The following is a 24369-nucleotide window of genomic DNA, read 5'->3' on the forward strand; positions in this document are numbered from 1 at the left end:
ATCGGTTAAGCGAAAAGCCCTGACCACACGGACATCGGGGATACATATCGCCGCCGCTGTCTTTCCTAGAGAGGGTTCTTTGGACCCATCCACATATATATGCAAAGATTGACTCCAACTTGTATTTATAAACTCGATAGCCAGGTTGCGCTTTACCACAGGATTAACTGAATCCATTTTTCCCCAGAGATCCATGCGGAGACTTAGGGGTTCGAGTGTCCAGGGGGGCCAAATGGGGACTTTATGTTGGGGGCTGACTGGAAGGGAGAACAGCCTCATTTCCTTGGCTAACTTGATACAGGCCAGGCCAAGAGGCAAGGAAGCGGAGTTGTCTAACTTCAGGTATTCCCAACAATTTTCAAATAAGGATTTGCCAGGATGGCTGTCCCCAGAAGAAATGGATCTAGCCCAATATTTCATTCTCAGCATCTCCCAGCGAAGGGACAAGGGCATCTCACCTATTTCCACCAGAAGGGCAGACACTGGAATGCTAGTAAAAGCACCCAAACATAAACGAAGGGCTTTTGACTGGACAGTCTCAAGTTTTTTTTGGTTGCTCTTGGCCATATCACCAAAAGCCAGGTATCTGTAATCCAGGTGGGAACGAATTTTAGCTTTGTATATCATGAGAAGACTGTCACGATGTGCTCCCCACTCTGTTCCAGAGAGACAACATAATAAATGTATGCCTTTGGCACATTTACCTATCAGCTCCTTCACCTGCAGGGTCCAGGTTAGTCGCTTATCGAAGGTGACTCCTCAGAAAGACACCACTCGAGATGGATGGATGCACGTGCCATTAATTACCATTGCTGTATCATCCGTTTTCTTTTTACGGGAAAATATGATAAACTTGGACTTATCAGCTGATAGTTTAAAACCCCAGTCTTCGGCCCATTTCTCCACGAGCCGGATATCGCCCTGGAGTTTTTTACTCGAAGTAGCAAGATTTTTACACCGAATCCACATAGCAATGTCGTCAGCAAACTGGAATAACTTGCTGTGGAGCTTGCGGATGGAGGCAACATCATTTATCATAATACTAAAGAGTGTTGGGCTTAAGCAGCTTCCCTGGGGAATGACCTTATCAGAATGAAACGAAGAGGAGAGGCTCAGGCCAACCCTCACCTGAAATGTTCTATTCGATAAAAAGTCACCAATCCAATCGTACATTCTGCCATTGACCCCGAGATTACTCAGTTTATAAAGGAGGCCATTTTTCCAGACTGAATTGTAGGCTTTTTGGATATCGAGGAACACTCCCAGAAGAGACTCCTGATTCCCCAGGGATTTCCTGGCATCATTTGCCAGTGCGGAAATGTGATCCATAACGGACCGTCCCTTTCGAAAACCGCTCTGGCCTTTATAAAATAGGTTGTTCTTTTCCAAGAAGAAGACCAATCGGTTATTCACCATTTTCTCCATTAATTTGCAAACAACTGAGATAAGGGAGATCGGGCGATATGAAGATGGGACAGTGCCATCTTTCCCCTCTTTCAGGATAGGAATTACAATAGCGTCTTTCCAATCACAGGGAAGCTTCCCTAAAGCCCAAATCCTATTGAAGAAACTCAGGAACACTCTCAACACCCGATCCTCCAAGTGTTTGAACATCAGGAACGATAACTGATCCGGGCCTGGGGCGCTATTGTTAACCGAACGAATCACCTGCTTCAGTTCCCAAATAGTGAAGTCAAGATTGAGTGAAGGGTTTGAAGGCAGAACTGTATTGGTGATCACCCTGGTTTGACTTACAACTTGGGGAAAACGAGCCTCTAAAACGTCATCCTTTATGATATTCTCACTGCTAGAAAATAATTGGCCCACGGCTTTGGCCTTGTCTGCATTAGAACACAGGGCTATGTTCTGGGAAATAATCACTGGAAAAGATCTCCCTCCCGACTTAACTCCCTGTATACTTTTGACTCTTCCCCATATAGTTTTGAGAGGGGTATCCGGATTAACTGATGAACAAAATGATTTCCAATATGCGGACTTGGCCCATTTTATAGTTCTTTGGGCCATCGCCCTTTTCCTCTTGTACTCTATAACGTCCTCCAACCTGAGGGTTTTCCTCAGTCTCTTTAGTGCCGCCCATCTTCCCTGGATTGCCAATTTGCAATCCTCATTCCACCAGGGGACCTTAATTTTCCGACCCCCTGAAGGAATTGAGGTTGGGATTGTTTCCCAAGCAATGTTATACATAATTTGAACAATATTGTTATTGATGGTATCTATATTGTGAACACCAATCTCTTCCGTCACTTCCCTGACACATCGATCAGAAAACTGACCCCAATTCGCCTTGGAAAAGTTCCAAGAAGCCGGACCGAGTGAGTCCACAGAACCCCTTTCACATTGGAGATTTGTGATCACAGGAAAGTGATCACTCCCTAGGTTGTCATCGTGGACTTCCCAATTGCATCTCGCAGCTTCTATTGAAGAAATAAGAGTGAAATCCAGAGGGGACATCTTCCCTGTGGATGGATTCATACATGTTCCCTGTCCGTCATTTAATATCACCATATCGAATTCAACGATCAAATCCTCAATAATATCGCCGTTCCTATCAGTGTTTTGGAGCCCCAGAGAATATTATGGCTGTTGAAATCGCCACAGACAAGTACCACCCCCTCACACCTTTTAAAAACCTCCTGAAGACTCTTGTGCATCAATGGTTGGCAAGGATTATGGAAGTTTATAATTGTAACCCTCCCCCTTGAGCCATGGACCTTGATAAGAATACACTCCAACTCCGTAATGTCTTCCGTTTCCGTGAAGGGAACACCAAATTTCACCATAATGCCACACCCACCCCCTTTACCTCGAGCTCTATCCCTACGAATAAGGGTATACCCCGGCATATGGAATCGGTTATGCTCCTTGAGCCATGTTTCTTGAAAACAAATAATATCCGGTTTCGTTAACAACTCAGAGACGTATTTTTTAAATTCGGACCCGTGCGCCACGAGACTTTCAGCATTCCATTGGATTATTAACATAAATTACATTGGGTCCTGAGACTGTTTGGCATCAGGACTGGTTTCTCTCTCTTTTTTATTGCCTGTCTTGTTAAATATCTTATTAATATCCTTGGTAGAAATATCATCCCATCCCAGATGTTTTCAGGCTGCTGAAGCAATAATGCTAATCTTCTCCGATCTCCTTTGTACAACAGCTGTGCAATTTACCACCTCAGTAATAAATCCAATGAACCCCAATTTAGAAATGTTCAAAACCACCATGGCACTTGAATCCTCAGTTTGGCAATCCTGATCTATTGTCTCTGTCTGGCAACCAACCAAAACTGTTTGTATCTTAACCGGAGCTGGAGTTTTCGTAATCCTATTCGTTTCTTTAATTGGCAACACAACTTTGGGGACCTTGAGCACTGCTTCTGCATACGATAACTTCCCAGTGGTTTTCACTTGCTGAATCTGGGCCGCTCTTTGAAATTCCAGACTGCCTCTGTCGGCTGCACTGTGCTCCCCACCGCAATTGGCACAGCACATCTTAACGCACGTACAACTCTCATACTCATGATCCCCATTACACTTGCTGCAACGCCGTTTACCCCGACAGGATGTTGCAGTATGACCGAATCTTTGGCATTTGTAACATCTTAAAGGGGGAGGGATATACTCCCAAACAGGAAATGCTTGGTAGCCCAGGAACACTTTAGGGGGAAGGACCGGGATGGAGAAGGACAACACCACACATGTGGTATCGACCTGCACCCCATCCTTCACCGACGTAAGACGACGGGCTTCACCTACTCCCATGTCAGCCAAATGCCTCTTGATAACCTCCATATCAATGTCCAGGTCAATCCCATAAATTACTCCCCGGCATTCCCTTAAAGACCTGGGGATGTGAGCAGATATTCAAATATCCCCAAAAAGAGAGACTCTCAGAATCTTTTCCCGCTGGGCCACCGATTTGCACTGGATCAGAAGGTCACCCGATCGAAGTTTCCTTGCACAATGTACGTCACCAAATTATTTTCCAATTACGGAAGCCAAGTTTATAGGGTTATTGAAAATTAATGACTTGGACCCTTCCACAGCCGAAATTATAATTGGGAATTTATCCCCCAGCGCCTCTTTTTCCTTAACCCCTTCCCGCACCTCCGACTCTTCACTACTTCCATCACCGGGCCTGCCCCTCTTCATGGCCGACACTCGAGAAGTTCTAACACTTCTTGACGAGGGCGCCCAATCATCCTCACCCGGTACTCCCTCCATATACTCTCATCCCCTGGGGATCCCCAAGAGTGAAAATAACGGCCTTACCGATCAATACCAAAATACAAGTACTCAGAACCAGAGGTGATACCGAAATACCAGAACTACTAGGAAGCACCCCCTCTCCGCCAAATCACGACTCGCAGCAATGCTTCCTGTCATTGGTTGATAAAAAATGGCCACAGCAACAGTTCCTGTCATTGGTTGGTAAATAAATGGCCATAACTTGGGAAGCACTCGTCCGATTCATATCAAACCTTGAAAAGGCACATCCTCAGGTCCCCAGCAATATACCTGGCAAGTTTCTATTAGATCGGACCAGCGGTTGTCGAGAAACAGCGGTCACAGACACACACACACACACACACACACACACACACACATTGCTGGAATTATAGATCGATTAATTTGCTCTAATATCTTGTTAGTCTATTGTGACGTCATTATGACGTCATTAAATAAACTTCTTCTCATCAGATTTTTTTGGAGCTTACCCTCTTTTTGATCCTTATACATGGGCAAAGCTTTGCTAAAAAAAAAAGTGCTTTTGTCTACCGTATAACGGTCCTTGGCAGTTTTTGTAAATGAGGTACCTCACTATAAGTAAAACAATACTTATATTACACGAATAATGTTTTGCACGTTTTATTTTCCTTTCTATACTAATTTATGTCAATGTGTGTGTCAGTATGTCTCCTCCATAACTTCGAAGCTATAAAAAAAAAATCTGGCAGCCTCAAACTTTGCATGCATACGAAGAAAATTCCAAGGAAGTTTGAGACTGAAAATTGGGTGTTTGGGTTAATTAAAACACCCCTTTTGAAGATAATTAATGTCCTTATTAATTATATCCTTTACCAGTCGCATCCTCATCCACCTCACTCTCTGGGGTCTCAAGGCGTTTCATGGGTAACCTCACAGGAGTTTGAAGCCACCATGTTTTTTTGGCCTACTCCACCTTGCCTCGAATTGGAGCAGGCCGCAACGATTTCTTAACGATAAAGTTTTTTTTTTCACTTTCCTTGCTCATATTATCGAATGCCTGTTCATCGTAGCTACGAATCGCTGGGTACATTGCAATGCTTATAAACGCCTGAAGACGTCAGCATCCGTGGCTTTATTTCATTTCCGCACATGCGATCACCAAAGGTATCTCTTAAATTTAGGAGAATTACAAAATTTAAGCTCCAGAATCGAACTTACAAGTGGTTCTGACTCCTAGAAAAGTGTTAATTTGTCCAATTCGGACATATTTGACATTTCGGGCATCTCTGGGAGGCGTATGTTTCATATGACGGTTGGTGATTGCCAATTGCATGTAAAGGGTGCCGTTTAATATCGACCGTTTCATTGGAGTGCTTTTGCCAGTACTCTACAATATTCACACTGTCACTGAATACTGAATATAGATTGACTTGAACAAAGTTCAGGGCTGCTCGTCTGTGTTGGCCATGTCTTTTTTCTGTGGTGCAACAGGTGGTGGCTGTCTCAATGAACATGTGAAATTTTATTTTCCATGACGTTTCCCATTTTTTATGACGTTATACGACCCGTCACCGGCATAAATAAATACAAATAAAAATTAAACGTTCTTCTTTTAAAAGTTTCTTCAAACGTCTCATACATTGCGTCGTAAAGCCACTTGGCGCGTTCTTCAACATTTAATAGTGATACCGTGGTTCTACACCAGAGGTAGGAAGGCAAAATAAATTATATGATCATAATGAGAGAAAAAATCTTTTCATTTCTGCAGTAAGGAATCGCCACATCATGGCAGGAAAGCCGAGAGGTACGCATGCTCGCTCTGTGGAGCCTGGATTCCAAACCCAGCTCTATGCTGTCCTCCCGGTGTTTCACAGGCCGGGTTATTCATCACTGTGCATGTCTTCTCTTGGATGGAGATAAACTGGGTGTCACATCTTCAAGGTATGACGTCGATTTTGCCAGTGATGTCACACCTTGAAGCCATATTGATCCGAACAGCGGCTTTACATAGAGAAACAGTGCATGTCGAGATCGGATTCCGATACTGATTCCACCGTCATCAGAAACACTGATGGTTCTCAGAATGTTGAAACTGATCAGTGGGATTTTGAAGAAACAATTTGGAGATAAATTTACTGGTGGAAATGCTTTCGGGGGAATTGCGAGCCATATTGTTTTGAGCCTTATGCGAGCGGTTCAGAGGAAGAAGGCGGAAGTAGTCGTGATGATGAAACTGTTGGTCACATGATCACTTCAGCTTGGAAGGGTTTGATTCTCCATTCAATTGATGGTTTAAAGTGAGGGATTTTGTATTAACTGATAAATCGGTTCATGTATACTCGAGCAGAAATACCCATCATCGCCGACAGCCGACACTGCAGACAAAATGGCCGACGGATGCTTTGTCCCACCATCAAAATTATTCGACGTTTGTGTTAAATCAAATAGGGCATGTAACCCATAGACAGTATGGATCTGGTGGTCTACTTCCATGTGCGACATCATGGCTAATCTGAAGAAGGACATTTCAACTATTAATCACAAATTTACCCACTTGATAATTTGGAAATCGGAAAAAGATGCATCAATCCATTTTGTAGGGTATCAAGGGATAGATTAGCATATAGGTGGTCTGAGCATATGGATTCCCCGGTAAAAGCAATTACACCGAGCAGGGTCCCCACGTCCACATGCGCACTACTTTCTCATTGGTACAACTACCTGAGCAAGGGTACACGCCCTCAACATGCACCCGAGTACTTAATACGACCGAGCGAAACCATGAGTGCAGCGTCAGCTAATAAGCGGGGCAAAAACTTCTCGTCGATCAATTATGAACATGCTATGTCAGATCAATTAAAAGAGGACATAAACGAGCAGGTCTGGAAATGTAACATATATTTATTTACACAAGCAAGCAATGATCATTAAAGCAAGTATTTACAGGCAAGCAACAAGAAGAGAAATTTACAAGAGAAAACTTCATGCGAGTATCTTTCCCATCGGTATGTGTCTGACGGGGTGGGTGCAGCATTGGAGCTGTGGAAAATCCCTGCGCCATTGTATCTGACGGCCAACGGCACCCCCCCCCTCCATTTGTGGCGTGGGTGCAATGAGGGAGCATTCCCACTTCCTACCTCACGCAAAAATGTTCCTTTACTGAAGCCAAAAAATGGCCTCAGTAGCCCCCAAACTCGGACATGCAATGGAGCTCCGAGATTATCATGTGGCACGGGTTTCTGAGAGCCCTCCTCTGGCCATGAACATATGCTGGGCTCCAAACAAGGGTCACTACCTGGTAGTGCGCCAGGGCCATCCAGATGATGGGGAATGGACCGTCATGTCCTCCATTCCCCTGGCATCCCACGGGCCAGCAGTGAGCATCCAGGGTGCTGACTGTGGTCACGGTGCCTTGTCGCAGTTGTAATGAGGTGTGTGAAGTGCTCTGGCATTCGTGGTCGGGACGTTAAAGCATTAAGAGCAGTTTAAGCGGTTGTGATGATGATGACGGAATGAACATTGCTTGAGGCAGGAGGGGAGGAGAGGCCACGAGGGGACCAAACTCAAATCGCCAAGCAGTGGGTCATTGACCTCAACCGGGGTCACCGAAAGTGCGCCAAGGGCATGTCAAAAGTCACCATTCTTGCTGTACTATCATCCTCTACATTCTCGACCCCCAATCCAAACTCTGTGTCATTCTTCAGGTGTTTTGGATCCAGTAGCATATTTTGTGTTAAGTGATTGTTGTCAGTGCTCCATAGCAGGTATGTTTGTGTAGTAGTAAGGAAAATGTATGTTGGTTTTTATATGTGCTTAAATTGCTTGTGATGTTTTGTCTAATTTCTCCTGCCATTTTCTCCCCTTCCTGAATTTTCCCACCATTTATTACATTGTGATTTCTTCCTGCTATTTTCTCTCATTTGAATTTCTCCCACCATTTTCTCTTTCATTTTTCAATCTTTCTCTTCTGTAATAAATTCATGCAATTGTTGAATGTGTCCAAATTTATCCCGATGTGGTTGGTCTGAAATAGTGTTCCTGGGGCGATTGGACCTAGGTTGTAATTGTAATGGTAGCCTACATAATGCGGCACATGGTATTAGTTCGCTTGGCCAATTAATGAACTGCTGCATAGTCGCTGGCATGGTTCTCCCTCTGCTTTGCTCAACCCACCGGCTTAGTAAACTGACCTTGGGTGCGAAGATTCGGCCAGAGTTAAGTGTTGCAGACGGCATTCTTGGTCTCTCGAAAACACGATGTTTTCTTGGAGATATCCAGAGGCGACATCCGCAACATTGCTGTTCAGAAATGCAGATTTTTGAAGCCCCTGACGCCCCTACATTGTTGTCAGGAATTTTGGATTTGGACTCGAGGTGAGCAATCATGCCTCAAAGTAAATGTAGTGAGTTATCAAGACATTGATAGGACCAGGTGGGTATAGACAGGCTAGATGCCACTGCTACCCAAAGAGTCATTTTAATGGAGGCAGGACATCTGGAGGGTGCAGTGGAGTCATCTCCGCAGCTTGACGGTCTTTTACCCCCTCCATCAGTCAACCTGAGACCTCAAGAAGAAACAGATATGGCATGTTGTTAGATGAGTAAAATATGCAAGGGGAACAAATTATTGATGATGGCCATGATCGACAGGCATCAGGCTGAAATAAGAGCTATGAAAGATGACATGAGGGCAAGGCAGGTTGTGGAAAAGGCTGGACAGGCTGGATAAGCTGGGAGCAGAACTTGGTTGGAGATTCAACAAGTTATTGGCCTCATGGTTGTTGCCTTTTGCCTGCAGGCCAGTGGCAGCACTGCCGACACTACATCCCAATATACACTTTATAGTTGCATTTTGTGCCCTTAAAATGGACATCAAGGCCAATGTGCGGTAGTTTAAATTCTTGCTCAGATTCTGAAGTGCCTCCACCCAAATTTTGGGGCCTCTTGGTGCTATGGTTCAGCTCTGAAAGAATAACGTACAAACACACAAACAAATCAAACATAAACACTTGAAAATATTTACAAGATAAGCAGAAGGCATATTTTTGCTTCATGGATGTAACCCGGGTTATTCTTCTTTTCGGGAGCGATCGAGGCAGCAGTCAGTTGCCAATACACTGCCTAAATTAATGGGTGAGCAATTTGTGGAATAAAAGAATGTTTTTGTGTGCAATTTCAGTTTTAGCTCGAGTTGTCAAGGCTGAATAGTGTGAAAATACAGAAGGGTCACCGCTTATCAATGAACGACTGCAGGCAAGAATTGCAGGATCACACAAAACGGTGCTAATCCCAGGCATTACAATACAACCCACTGACAATCGCTTCCCATTTGTTTGGAAACGATGTCAGTTCCCAGTACTGCTCGCATTTAGCATGACAATAAATAGGTTCAAGATCAAACTTTGCAAAGGGTTGGAGTTCACCTGTGTGATCTAGTTTTCACATGTGGCCAACTATATGTTGTTGCTTCCCGCATTGGCCATCCACAAAATATTAGGTTCACTACAGCAGCAGATGAATTAGAAAAAACAAGAGCACATACCTCCACCAGGATGAACAGTTTACGCTTTGTAAACAACTGATAAGCCAGATCTGCATACGGACCTTAACCCAAATCTAATCGGCTTGTTAACCCTAACCCCAACGCATCCACCAAGTTTTGCCAACTCTTTGAAATATCATGATATAACCTATATCATTTTTGGCTCTGTCTTTTAATGGTGAATAATCACTTTTAAAATCTAAACAATTCTCGTATTCGGATCTCGATCTTCACCAAAATCGAATGGATTCATCCTTCTGTCACACCCAACATAACCACCAAGTTTTGTCAGAATTTGTCTATAACTTTTTGAGATATCATGCTGTATATTGTTTTGAGCCCTGTCTCTCAATGGTGAAGAATCACTTTTGGAATTTCAGAACATGGATTCGTATCTGGATTTTCCCCAAGATCGAATCGATTCATCATTGGCACACACCCAACCTGTCCACCAAGTTTTGTCAGAATCCGTCCAAATGTTTTTGAGTTATCCTGCTCACAGACAGACAGGGGCGAAAACATAAGCTTCGTTCACCTTTGGTGGTAGAGGTAAAAGTCAAAAACGTCGTTCATCAGAGGAGTGATTTGAATTTGTTGTTGAAATAAAGAGATTTATTGCTATATAAATCTCCTTAAATATTTTTTCAAGCAATGCTGCAACGAGGTATCGTGTGTGTGTGTGTGTGTGTGTGTGTGTGTGTGTGTGTGTGTGTGTGTGTGTGTGTGTGTGTGTGCATGTCAATAACAAAAAAGGATTCCCGGAAGATCCTGCCCTCCGTGCAGGGATAACCAGCATTGCAAGTTGGCGTTTGCAGTTTCACCATTGTGCCTGTGGACCCATGCACAGACCGTCCTTTTCTTCTTCTTCTTCTTCTTCTTCTTCTTCTTCTTCTTCTTCTTCTTCTTCTTCTTCTTATTCGCACTACAAACCTTCCCGGGTGTTGCCTGAACCCACTGTCAAAGGTTTCATTGAAATCCGTTAATCCATTCTCAAGTTATAGCATGACAGACAGATAGACAGACAAGGATCCTTTTATAATATTGGTGTTTAAAGAAAAAGTATTGAATAGAGTAAGCATTTTCTGAATCCAATCGATGCGGCAAACACACCTTCGTTGGACATCACATATGAAGCTTATCAAAATTGTGTGTTTGGTTCAAGCGATTATGACGAATGTTTACGGACTCACCCACTCACTTATTTACCTACGGACACTGCTCGATCACATGAGCTCACCAGACTGAATGTCCAGGTGAGCTAAAAAGGATTCCTAGGAGATCCTGTCCTCCGTGCAGGGATAAACAGTGTCGCAAGTTGGCATTTGCAGTTTCGCCACGTGCACCCACGTTAAAAAAAAATATTTATATTTTTTCGTCACAAACCTTCCAAGAGTTTCCTGAATCCACTGTAGTTCGATTTATTGAAATCCATTAATTCGTTCTCAAGTTATAGCACGACAAACAAACAGACAGACAGACATGGCTCCTTCTATAATATAGAAGATTCACAAGTTGTTTCCATATTTATTTATATTACGACAACAAAATAAAACTTTGCAACAGCAGGAAGGCCTAATGTTTAGCATTTTGTCATACTTCAAGTTTATGCACAACTTTTTGACCTGAAACACAATAGAATATAAAAGATAATTGTTCATGAATGGCTGCAATTCTGCCATTGCATAACCACAGGAATCAATGTCCACATTGTATGAAATCATGTTCATTGGAAAAAAAAAAACAAAAAGTCATTCAAATCTAAGAGGAATGTATTTAATATACAATGGGAAACGCACTGTTTATAATACGTGTACATGTAACTCGCACAGAATGCACATTTTGTGCTCATAAAATAGTGTTTTGGAAGTTATATACCAGAGAACAGAAAAGGAACATGCATCAGTGTATTTCAAAGATCTATCAACTATGCAAGCTGAATTGTTTACGACGCTGCGTGTACAAATTGAAAAATTAATGCCAATGTTAATGCATTGGAACTGCAAGCAAACAAAAGAGTTCACATTTGAGCATTTTGTTGATGGTTCTTGAGCAAATAATAATCTGAAGGACAAAAAGGCCAGGGGATGCAACATGATCATTGCAAATTCCACAAGAGAAGATTAATTAACAAATAATTAATAATGTCAAAGTTATCCCATTGCAGTTGCAATATGATTGCTCTTTTTATCATTGCCCCATGTGCAAATGTTGTCTTTGGGTCATACTTGAATGGAATCGTACTTACGATTCACCGAGCAATGTTCAACCTCTTGTTCTGGACAACAATAATGAAAAAATAAAAATAAATAATCCATTCATTGTTTTTAAGAATAATTTTCGTCCGGAGGACGATTCATTTCTCATGACTAAGATTGCAAAACAACTTCATTCTGCTTCACATGGAACACATTATCTACATTCTCCAAAACAGTGTCTGCTGTACATTTAATCACCCAATTATCACTTGTGATAGAGTCGGTAATAAATTTGCGACCTCTGAGTGGAAGAGGAAATCATTCTGGCTCAATAAATGATAAACTTAAAATATTCCAAACAAACGTTATTTATTATAGTACAGTGCATGTTATCCAAAAGTGAATATTTACTGGCATCGATGAGCTGCAAGTGGTAAATAATTTTGATTCATGCTACATTTTAATTTGTTCTTTCAAATGAAGCAAATATCAGTGGATAGCACCATTTGTGCAGCTGTGCTGCTGATACGGTGCCCCCTGTAAGTTGGAGCAATAATTTGGAATTTGTTCAGGGTGCTGGCAATAGCTCAGCTATTCTTTGCAAAGCACACCGTGGGATCTTTAACATCCACCAACTAATGAGAGCAGGTGGGATGCCTAGTTTCACATCTATCTGAAGAGCGTAAAACACATCGATGCCTCTCCATGCCTACAGAACAATAGGATGACAGTTTATAGCTGGGCTGAGATTAAAACACAGGCTAGAAAGCTCAGGGGTGAGTGTGCATACTTCTAAGCCCATATCTTTCCAGCCCACGATTTATGGTATTGAGAAGAGAGGCTGGACATATTTTGATTTGGCTGAATTTGAATCCAATGCCTGATCTTGTGTCCCCCAACATATTGCTTCCTTTCTGAGCCACAAGTAGTAATACTGAATGTCAACTGACTGAGCTCTAAAGTAACAATTTTAATCAGTTTGTTATACAAGTGGAATTTTATTAGATATGAGGAACACCCATATCAAAAGACAGAGTCTAGAGTCACAAGGACTCCACACAACTCCAGTATGTGCCCTTTGTATTACTGTGTAAATAAATGAAATCCAAATCTTGCAATCAGAAGGAATAAATAATTTTGAGTGCGTAAGAGTACAGTCGAATTCAAGACGAAAATTGTGCATTTACAAATTTGATAGACAAAACGGTGGTATTTGATTAACCCTCACACCATCTCCCCTTATCCTCTTCCCTGCAACCACCCCCTTCCACAATCCCTTGTATGACTTTCTCCTCCTGTCCTCTTCACTCACAACCACCAGTCCTCTCCCCCTTATAACTATCCAACTTCTCCAAATATTGTATGCCTAGTTCTATGCCTTTTTCCTTTATCCTCAGCCCCCATTCCCTTCCCTTTTCTCAATTTTTGTATTGTATTGTAACATTCCCAATCCACCACCTTGTGTAATTACCAGGGTGCGCTCGTACTCTATATAGAGATAGCATGGGAAAAAATGGCAGTCCCACCCGCTACATACAAAACTAAAGTTGTATTAATTATCTTCTCTAAAAAGTCACTTCCAATACATATCAGAGCCTACCTGATCTGTTCAACTGATTGTTGAGACAGGGATCACTTTTCAGTTCTCCAGACCATGGCAAAAGAAAAAAAGAAAAAGAAAAAAAGAAAAAAAACCGAGATCGGTCAAAACCCGAAAATCTTTTTCGCGTTCATCATAATAATAACCATCTTCAGACGGTGTATTTCTGAGCTGCCTCTCTCAATGGCAATGATTCTGGTACCATCCAACAGAGGTTTACTTGTTGCATCATCCCTTCCCAGGTCGAAAAACCAGTTAAAACCAGTACACATTTTCAACTGGTCTCTATTGGTTCTAATTGGTCTTTAACTGGTCTCTATTGGTTTCAACTGGTACCAGTTAAATTCAGTCAGAATTCCAATTTCCCAGTTGAAAAAACCAGTAGCTCATATTTGTACCAGTTAAAGTCTTACTGATTCCAGTTGATACCAGTTGCAATGTACTGGTCCCAGTTGATACCAGTTGCAATGTACTGGTCTCCCAGTTGATACCAGTTACAATGTACTGGTCCCAGTTGATACCAGTTAGTTAAATACATGTATTTCAACTGGTAATATATCACTCTATTCCAATTTCCATATTAAAACCAGTAAGAAACCAACTGGCTTTACTGGTACCAGTTGGCTACTGGTTTTCAACTGGTACCAGTTGACCAGTAAGCTACTGGTCTTTACTGGTTTTTTGACCTGGGTACGACTGTCAATTAGCCTGATGGGGGCAGAGCCGCTGGACACATTTGCCAAATCACACTTACTGGGTGTGGTTAACGTGGAATATTTTCAGGAAGTCAGTGACAGCAACAACTCACAGATATTGCTCTAAAGTACATATTATTTAGAATGTTAGATCGTTTATAAAGTATGTATTACGACATTCATAAATCAGTAGTACAACATCCATATGTATTTCTAAAATGAGGAAAGAAACAAGCAATAAAAACTTTCTTTTATAAACACTAGAAGGGCACTCGGTAAAGCACATACCTCTGCCACGTAATGCCCAATCAACGATAACATATTGGGCCCATTACATTTTTGAAATATTTTGCTATACAGTACAATATCGTTTTTGGCCTAATCTCTCAATGGTGAAGAATCACTTTAAAAATTAAATAATACTCGTATCCAGATATGAATTCGGATCTTCATCAAAATCGAATCCATTCATCCTTGCCGCACATCCAACCTGTCCACCAAGTTTCACCCAATCCGTCCACAACTTTTTGAGCATCCTGCTATATATTAGTTTGGCCCTGTCTCTCAATGGTGAAGAATCACTTTAAAAATGATCAGATCCAGATCCGGATTTGGAACTTCACAAAAATTGAATCAATTCTTCCTTGTCACACATCCAACATGTCCACCAAGTTTCGTTCGAATCCGTTTCACAACTTTTTGAGATATCATGCTATATATCATTTTTGGCCCCATCTCTCAATGGTGAAGAATCACTTAAAAAATTATCATAGTCGGATCTGGATCTTCACTAAAACCTAATCAGTTTGTCCTTGTCATACACGCAACCTGTACACAAAATTTCATCTGGATCCGTCCTCAAACATTTTGAGATATCCTCCACAAAGACAAACAAACAATCAAACAAACAAACAGACAGACAGAAAGGGGTGAAAACATAACCTCCTTCACCATCGGTGGTGGAGATTTTTTTTAAAAAGGCAAAAGGATGTAGGAATGTTCCTCCACAAAGTATGTAAACAAAGGTAGGGGTGGTCACAAGAAGTGATCATGCAAAACAATCCCTACATCTTTCTTTGAAGAATGGTTGTACCGAGAGAAGACACTGTGTGTGTGTGTGTGTGTGTGTGTGTGTGTGTGTGTGTGTGTGTGTGTGTGTGTGTGTGTGTGTGTGTGTGTGTGTGTGTGTGTGTGTGTGTGTGTGTGTGTGTGTGTGTGTGTGTGTGTGTGTGTGTGTGTGTGTGTGTGTGTGTGTGTGTGTGTGTGTGTGTGTGTGTGTGTGTGTGTGTGTGTTCAATATAACTTTGTCTTTTCTGGGTACAACCATTATTCAAAGAAAGATGTCGGGATTGTTTCACATTATCATTTCTCATGACCATCCTCACCTTGTTTTCCTAATTTTCCGGTGTATAAACTGCAACCGTGTATTAACCACCCCGGTTTTTCACCCTCAAAAGAAATGAATATATTGATCATTTTATTTTTTGATCGAGATCTAAATACGTTTGTACAGAACAAAGTGACAGAGGTATCAACATGCTTATTCGCATGTTCGCTTAATTTCATCTAACAGTGTTATTCTCATTTTCAAGAAGTTGAAGAGAGAGGAAAGGATATCAAGAAGTTTTTATTTTTCTTTCTTATTTTTTTAATATTATAAAGAGGATTTATTTTTGTTCCTAGAAAAAGAAAGAAAAGGGATTCATTCTGGTATCATACATATTTATTGTGGATTTGTGGCCCTGAAAAGGGTCGTTTGGGTTTGATGAAGTTTTTCAGCGAAACCCGAGAAAATCCTCGTCAATGCTTTCCTCATCGAAGACGGCACGTAACTCCTTATACGAATCAGGGTAAAGCAAATCCCCTTCGCTGTCAGCGTCATTTGCAGCCTCCTCCTCCCAAATGATGTCGTCCTCTGTGCCGTCCATGTTGTTGGAGATGCAGCATTTCAAAAATGCTCACTTGATGATGTCCGACGGTATCTCCTCCCACACCTTGTCAATCCAGCTGCAGATCATCGTAAGGTCGACCTTTCTCATCCCCCTGCTCTTGGTGTCGATCTTTTCCCCACTGATTATCCAGTTGGACCAGCAGCGAGGTAGCCTGTCCTTGAACGGCTTGTTGATGGACACATTGAGTGACAGCAGGAGCGATATCAATCCCACCTGAGATGATGATAAGATCGGTGTTGGTCTGACGGAGCAGTGCTTTGATATTATATCGTTGGTCTTGTGACAACTGAATGCATCCATGACGAGCATGCTCTGTCGTCAGGAGAGACCACCATCTGGCCTACTACTCCAGACTGTGCGCACCAAGTCCTGGACCAGTCCCTTGTCTATCCACCCATTTTGCTGTGCACGTCGAACAATGACACCAGCTAGAAACTTGTCTTTGAGCATTGTCTTCCTCTTCAACAGGACATATGCGGGAAGCTTGCCACCGTCTGTGGTGCAGGCGAGCATGATGGTGAAGCGTTCCTTCTTGTGAGCAGTAGTGTTGATCGTCACATCGCGTGCAAGCTTATTTGAGGTGGGTGCTCACTTATTAGACTCTAGCCATTGTGAATAATAATTATTTAGATGTGAGACCAGGTGTTCTTCTTCTTTTGTGTTTAATGGCATTTTCAGAGCCACAAGGCTCTATATACACCACACACCTAAACTCCAGGTGTCTCCGGCCATTTCCGGACGTTTCCAAGCATGGCTTTATTTAATTTCTGCACATGGTTAATAAAACACTGTACAAACTCTTAACCTGAACCGGTTTTCAAAATTTAAATGGTGGAATTGAGCTTAACAGCAGTTCCGACTGTTAAAAAAGGTATTCATTTGGAATATAATTGAAATTCATCATTGATCGTTTTTAAGACCGATTTTTTTTCTCTATACCCATGTATTAACCACATCCCCAACTTTTACCTTTTTTGCCGATAAAGTGCGGTTTATACACTGGAAAATATGGTACATACTTTTTGGAGGAACATCCTTGCATCCTTTTGCATTCTTTCATTAAATGTTTTTATTGCTTGCAGTAGATACCTGTAAATATCTGCAAAAGTTAATCGCCTATCTTCCCTTTGATATCTGTAATTGGAGAGCAAATACAATAATGGCACACATGCTCAGGAGTGTCACTTACCAAGGTGCACCAATACCACCACCCTTCAGAGCCTCCATTCTTGCCATTATTTCAGCGATTTTATTTTCCATCTTATCCAGGTTGGTTTCCATTGTGCCAATCTGGTTATTCATCCTGTAAGTGATAAATTATTGTTGTAAACCTTATATTACTTCTTACCTGTTTAAGAGATATGCCTACATTATCTTTCACAAAAAAAAAAAAAAATATATATATATATATATATATTGTTCTTTTTTTACAGTATCTAAGGCTCATAGTGGAGCGGTCTCACACACACACACACACACACACACACACACACACACACACACACACACACACACACACACACACGACTGTTAGATGAGACAAACACAGCCACTGAGTTTGAGGGAAGTGCCGCCAATTATTGGGGCACTCTGGGTACCAGTGACGTCACAACAATGGCGCCACTTTTCTCACCACACTCAGAGGCATTTCCCAAGGAGGAATTTCCTCCTCCCCATCAATGCCAACCTATGGGGATTGTCCATGCTGTTATCCTTTTAAATGCTAAACGTCAAACAAGGAAGCAGTATGTACCATTTTTAAAGTTCTTTGGTGTGACTCGGCCAGGGTTTGAACCACCGACCTCCCAGACTCGGAGCGGATGCTGTAACTATTAAATAATTGAGTCAGCGTTGTTTAATTAACAGAGTAATCGAAAGACAGGATAACTTGTCGGTGTTTCCCCTTGCTTATCAATTGAAGAAGTGTTTATTACTTAATCAGTTATAACTATAGTATTATGTTGTCTCTAATTGTGATCACAAATTTTCACTCCGACACTCTCAATTGCTGAATCCATCAATTCATTTTAATCGTTGTCATACTTGCCTGCTAAGATGTTCTTTTTCTATTTCTTTTTACCTTTTGTAATCTCCTCTGGTGATGTCACCTTCATCCTGCTTTGCCATGGCTTTGATGTCTTTACTTAGCTGGTCCTGTGAAACATAATGATTCCCTCAGTGTGGCTCGACATATTTGCATTTTGTTTGTAAAAATATAAATTTACTTTTATCTGAGATAACTTTATATGACAGGCTATGAGAATGCAGAAGAGGCAATTATACTTCCAAGTGAAGCAATGTTTGTGGGATAAATCTATCACAAGGTGCAACTTCTGAAATGTAGTTTATCACCAGCAAAATAGATTGCGAATGAAGGTGACGGCAGCTATATATTTCCATGAATGCTACACAAAAAGGAAGGAAATATCAGAATTTGTGCTGATGAAGGTCACGGACAATTAATAAGACTGTGGCATTTTCACTACTACTCCGGCAGTGGCAGCTGACGACAGTTTGAAGATGGACATCTTGTCTAAATAGTCCCATAAAAATTCAATATATTTCTTGTCACAAAGTTGTGACTGAGGCACAGGGTGCCAAATTCCAGGAAGGTAAAACAATGGGTGGCATCAACACAAATTTGATTGAAGTATGGTAAAAGAGATTGTCAGGTTCTCTTTTTTTCTTCCTAATGGCAATCAACATACCTCGATCATTGATCTGTTGGTTTCATCCATTCTTCCGCCTGTTTGCCGAGGCAGATCGACACAGGGCTTCATGAGTAAGACTAGTTCTTAATTCTGCATCGAGCTATTGTTTGTTTCCGAAATACCAAACCTTACATCCCATTGATTGGATCTTACTTACCTTCAGATGAAGCACTTCAAATCCCATTTTTAGTGTTGGGAATGGAATAAAGGTCCCCATGATCTTCCCAGTGATACTTGCCATTTACTGAGCACAAACTCCAAGAGCATTGTTTCATTGTGCTTGTTGACAACTCTATTATGTTTGTCAGGGAAAAAAAAATATCCAGGCAGCCACATGACGTTACATATATATTTACTATAATTGGTAATTTTGCAGCGTACGAGACCTTTGAATTGCTTGTTTGTTGGATGAAAAGTGAATTACTTTAAAATGAATATATTTTAAGTGATTCTGCTATTACAACCAATTCCACTCCCCCCCCCCCCTCATTTTCTGCATTATGTGGCAAGATTCAAGGACAAACTGACTACTTTCATTGGCTCATTATTTTAGCCAAGCAGACAAAACGAACAACAGGTGATTGTTGTGTGCAGCGAGTTAAAAGTTCAGGTTAATTCTAGGGAAGGGCAGGAGGGATGGGGGAAGAGGAAAACGGAAGTTCTTGATGTCTATACCATGGCACGTCCAGAATTACAGTGTGCAGTTTATTCCTCAACTGTATACCCCAGAATCGACAGCTAATCAGTTTTCAGCTTGTGATCATGTGATTGTTGGATGCTTGGTTTGGAATGCATTTGGCATTCTGGAATAATTGTGTCATGGTATGGTTATTGTGCAATTTCGCTTTTTGAGCCTCCGATGTGGAATATGAAATTGGCTTAATGAAATTAAAATAAAGTACATTTTTCTTTTGAAACAGCTGTGTTATGGTGAGAAAGGTCATCAGGTCTAATGCAGGATCAAAAAAAAAAAAAGGTGTGTTTTGACTAGATAGCCAGTCTAATAATGTCCAGAATTTCTTGGAAGCTTCAATATCAACAGTCAGTGTCAATCCTTTCCGTACACATCCAAATATATAATCGTTTGCTATTTATTTTATAATCACATGATTATGCAAAACATTGTTCATTATTGAAGAGCCCAGGGTGTGTACAAAACTATCATGTCTTGACAGTACACCATTGTCATCTCCAGTGAATAATCATCAAATTAATTATCAGTGAACACTTCAAAATTTGCATCATTTTATGCAAACGATGCAATAATTCAAACGTAAGACCTATAAACTTGCTGTATCTGTGTTGAGTACAATCAGCCTGGTGTTGGCTTAATAGTTAAGGTGGCTGGCTTAAGATCCTGGAGTCTTGAGTTGAAGCCCCTGTTGGGCCATTGAATTAACACCAGGAAGGGTTGATTTAGCCTGTCATCCTTCTGAGGTCAGCAAAATGAGTACCAGTGCACTGGTAACAAGGGCATTGCATCAGTGGCACAGCTGTGCCCCTTGCCAATGATGCCACTCACAGCCTTGTGCTGCACAACAAAGGAGGAGGTGCCCGATTGTTTTGGCCTCGTCTTATAGCATCAAATCAAGTAATGTGCACCTAATTAGTGGACACAAGTGGACACAGATAGACTTCTGATCAGTCGCACGCATGTTACTAAATGACAGATTATAAACCATTTTGATCGAGATTAATGGCCAGTGCACATCACCTGAGTTAAGATGTAAAATAAGACAAAAATATCTGCGATGGATTTTTCAGCCTGACCTAGACGCTGCACAGATGTGCATCATGGAAATTGAGAGGTGTATCACCTGTATTAAATGGTGAGGATTTCAATGGTAAAACTGAGGGGTGATTCATTGACAATATTTCATTTCAATTTGTAAAATCGAGTGATGGCATGTTGTCAAATGAATTGTTTTCGGCATGCGTCCAGCTTCTCAAAAGTGAACACAGTGCATACTACATAAAATTGCATGGATTTGTGAGCGACAATTTGAGATTATAAATAAAACTTAATTGAAAAGGCACACACAATATCTTGTAACTTAAAACTTCTCTGATCCGATCTCAGATGCTTAACAGTCAAGGCAAGTTCGTATTAATCTGGTACATCTTCATGGAAGGCCTGGGATTGTGGGCCGAGGGGTGGCAAAATAATTAATTTTGTTCTATCCTCGCCTCGGAGAAGTTTGTTCAGGGATTTGATCCCCAGATGGAGTCAAGCGATCTCACCATAAGGTAGGCATCAACTTTGTCACTCTCTGCTGATCCGTAATTGATGAGACAATTGTCAGACAAATGGACCATGGCTTTAAACCCTGAGAAATCTGTCTCACCCTGTCATTCTCACTATTTACAGTACGTATGTCTAGGATCAGCCACTGGAGGAGGTTCAGTCTCATAAACTTATAGGTCTGTCCATCAGACACAACCTCTCTTGGACTGACCACATATCAAATCTGATCTCCAAAGTCAGCTGCAGACTCGGCATCCTCCATCATGCCATGTCATTCCTTGACAATCAGAACTACAAACAGCTGGCAAAGCCTTTGTCTTGTAGCTCAATGGAGTACTATACTCCTCTACAAGCTGTAGCCCCAGCATCACATCTGCCTCTCTTGTATCCTGGAGAATCTAATTTTCTCAACGTTACTAGCATGTCATGCAATGAGAACTAAGCACAACACCTGTTACTCTCACATTGCAGACAGGTTGGTGACCTCTTTCTACTGCCTCTCCTCCCGTCTTGCTTCCTCTGCTGTCGCACACCTCTGGTCCTCCCCAGTTCATTATGGATACAAGTTATGCACCCTTTCTCGTTGAATTCCAAAAATTCAGGCTCACCGCACACCTCAACTCTTTGTTCTTATTTTTCCCCTGTTTGTGAAATCACTTTCCTGAGGCTGTTCAATCCCAATCTTCCCTGCAGGGCTTCCAGCAGCCAGTGCACTACCATTACATGGTGCCCCCCCAATCACTCTCACCATCACATGTTCCTCCCCCCCCAATCACTTTCACCATCACATGTCCCCCCCCCCCCCAATCACACTCCACAATCCTTTCTTCTCCATTAACCCCACATAACATAACTACCCTCTTTCTTGCAGATTACTGTGTTCCTTCCATTATTCTCACTCTCCTCTTTTCCTGTTTGTTTATTCCCTTGTTATTGTGTCCAACTGTTGCCCCATTGCTCAACTGTTTATCCGTTTCCTCTTTACCTTCTGTCACCTCACTCTTCCATGAGCCTCGATCCTGTATAGAATTTTTATTTTGTGCAACTACCTGTTGTTTAACTCTCTGTTAAAGAAAAAAAATATGTTTTTAAATGGCCTCAAGCAAGCTCTCTCAGTAGGACAATGCAGCCTGTGTGACATGATGCAAGAAGAAGAGTGGGTTAGTGTTGGAACCAATATGTCCAAGAAGGCACTCACACTTGGGCTGCAGGTTCAGGAGTTCTATTGATGGTAACAAAGCAACATATTCACCATTTCTGATTGATTATTAACTGCTCTAACTCCTTGGAACAAGTACGAATCGCTGCACGAGAACAGAAAGATTTTGGTTTCCAAGATTTTTCCTTTTTCTCTACTAACCACTTCGATATCACAAGATTATGCAACATACATGTGTATAAATGCAGGAACAAATTTCAACATTTCCGTTTCACCCATTCATACCTTTTCATCTTCAAGATTTTTCTTCATTTCACTTTGCTCCTGATGACTGAGAAATCCATCACCATCTTTGTCAAACTTTTTAAACCTGGAATCGATGTCGTCGTCCGAATGCCCAAGTCTAATGGGATGTAAAAAGTGAACAGGAATGAAATGCGAGATACATTTTTATCGGGTGGCTAGTTTTCCTCAAATATGCGTGTGCTCCGTCATCTTGTCAATGCATTTTTTTGTTGTTGACCTTTGTCAACTTGCTTTTCGATGAGCATCGATTTTGTTTACAAAAATAATGGAATAATTATATTGGTGCTCACAATTTCCCTGTCGCAATAATGATAAGTACCTAAAAAAAATTAAATTCGATTTTACCCAAATATTATGTGCGCCACATGTTGCGTGATCATTTATACATCAAGTAGGAATAACTATAGATTAATCGACGTAGTGGCTGTTTAAATATTAGCCTATACTAGTTGAGGAGGGAAGATGGATATTGTTATAATAGTTGTACAGTATGTGCAGGTATTCGTGGTTTGGATTCAAAAGATATTCAAGCAGAGCCATTGATTAATTTTCAGGAGGCTTATGAAGCATTGTGTTAAATGTATTGTCGTATAATAAAATGTGTGATGGGAGTTGTACTGTAACTGCGGGATAATACATTAAATCATCTGGTGAGTAAAGTTTGATGTTGTATTGATGGGATGACTGACTACCTGGGCGCAACTGAGGTTGTGGATCTACTGATGTGGATCCGTGACCGGGGTTGTGCATCTGCCGTTTGGAGAGGTTCTGGGTTGAAAGGATCAAAACCTCAAGGTAGAACGGTGCCCAGCTGATGATCCGGGCAGTTGGGAAATTGGTAAATTGCTTACAGGTTAAGGTTCTTACTTTATGTAAGGTAACTGTGTTTTGAGATAATGATACCAGAATTATTTGCACTGAAAACATTTGACATGATGAATATATGAGAAAAGAAAAACGACATTTCTTTGACTTCAATGAGTATCTTTGACTGCTAGTAATTTTCACTCACCTCACACAAGCAAATCCACATTTCTCCATATATTTACCTCTGGCACTGAGGTGGATGGAGTTTATGTTTTCACCACTGTCTGTGGGTCGCCGAAATAGGTGACCCTTATTGTCAGTAATTCTGTCTGTTTGTTCGTTTGTCTGCAGCATAATTGGTAGTAAATGTGGGCCGATTTTGACCAAATTCGGGTGGTAGGTACATCTTGTGACCTAGTGCTTTGGAAATTGTGATGGTTGCTAGGGATGCTTTGGTTCGGTACCTTCAAAATTCTTCGGTACCTTCAAAAAAAAACCTTCAAAATCGGTACCGTTCACCCAAAATCAATTCCGAAAGCCATTATCCCATGTAGGCTTATGAAATTTGGCATGCATCATCTACAGGTGATGCTCTACCAAATTTATTCTGGTTTTTGTGATATATGGAATGGTTTACCTGCAGCGCCCCCTACAAATGGGGTATGCCCGAAAATTGACGAAAATTGAAGGCCCCCTAGCGACCAGGTGAGTGCATCAATACGAATGAAACTTAGCAGGTTCATAGCACGCAATTGAGTACTACAACTTTGCCTCAGGACATATTGACCGATATTGCTTCGGTCAGGGGTCAAAGGGCAAAAATCGATAATATGCGAGAGCTGGAGGTGCCTTCGCACCAAATGCTACTCCTCCTAGGGTTATGGTCGGATGGTCATGAAAATTCACACTTATCATCTGGAATGCATTGT

General features: G+C 41.4%; 1 protein-coding gene across 4 annotated transcripts in view; it reads right to left on the reverse strand.

Moving 5' to 3' along the window:
- Positions 1-11263: 11263 nt before the first annotated feature.
- PKD2L1 (polycystin 2 like 1, transient receptor potential cation channel) overlaps positions 11264-24369 on the reverse strand; it is a 165350-nt gene continuing 152244 nt past the window's right edge. For 2 of the 4 annotated variants that reach the window (XM_085881907.1, XM_085881904.1), the window contains exons 12-16: positions 22613-22730; positions 18293-18366; positions 17402-17515; positions 12016-12045; positions 11267-11831 (exon numbers count right to left, since the gene is read on the reverse strand). In XM_085881907.1, the coding sequence (XP_085738033.1) occupies position 12045; positions 17402-17515; positions 18293-18366; positions 22613-22730 (307 nt within the window). In that variant the 3' untranslated portion in view covers positions 11267-11831; positions 12016-12044. Of the gene's footprint in view, positions 11832-12015; positions 12046-17401; positions 17516-18292; positions 18367-22612; positions 22731-24369 lie in introns of all 4 variants that reach the window. The other 2 variants (XM_085881906.1, XM_085881905.1) reach the window with 2 other exon arrangements.

This window comes from Eptatretus burgeri, chromosome 5, assembly GCF_056783735.1.
Source record: "Eptatretus burgeri isolate ZD-2024b chromosome 5, Ebu_testis_v1, whole genome shotgun sequence".
NCBI lineage: Eukaryota > Metazoa > Chordata > Myxini > Myxiniformes > Myxinidae > Eptatretus > Eptatretus burgeri.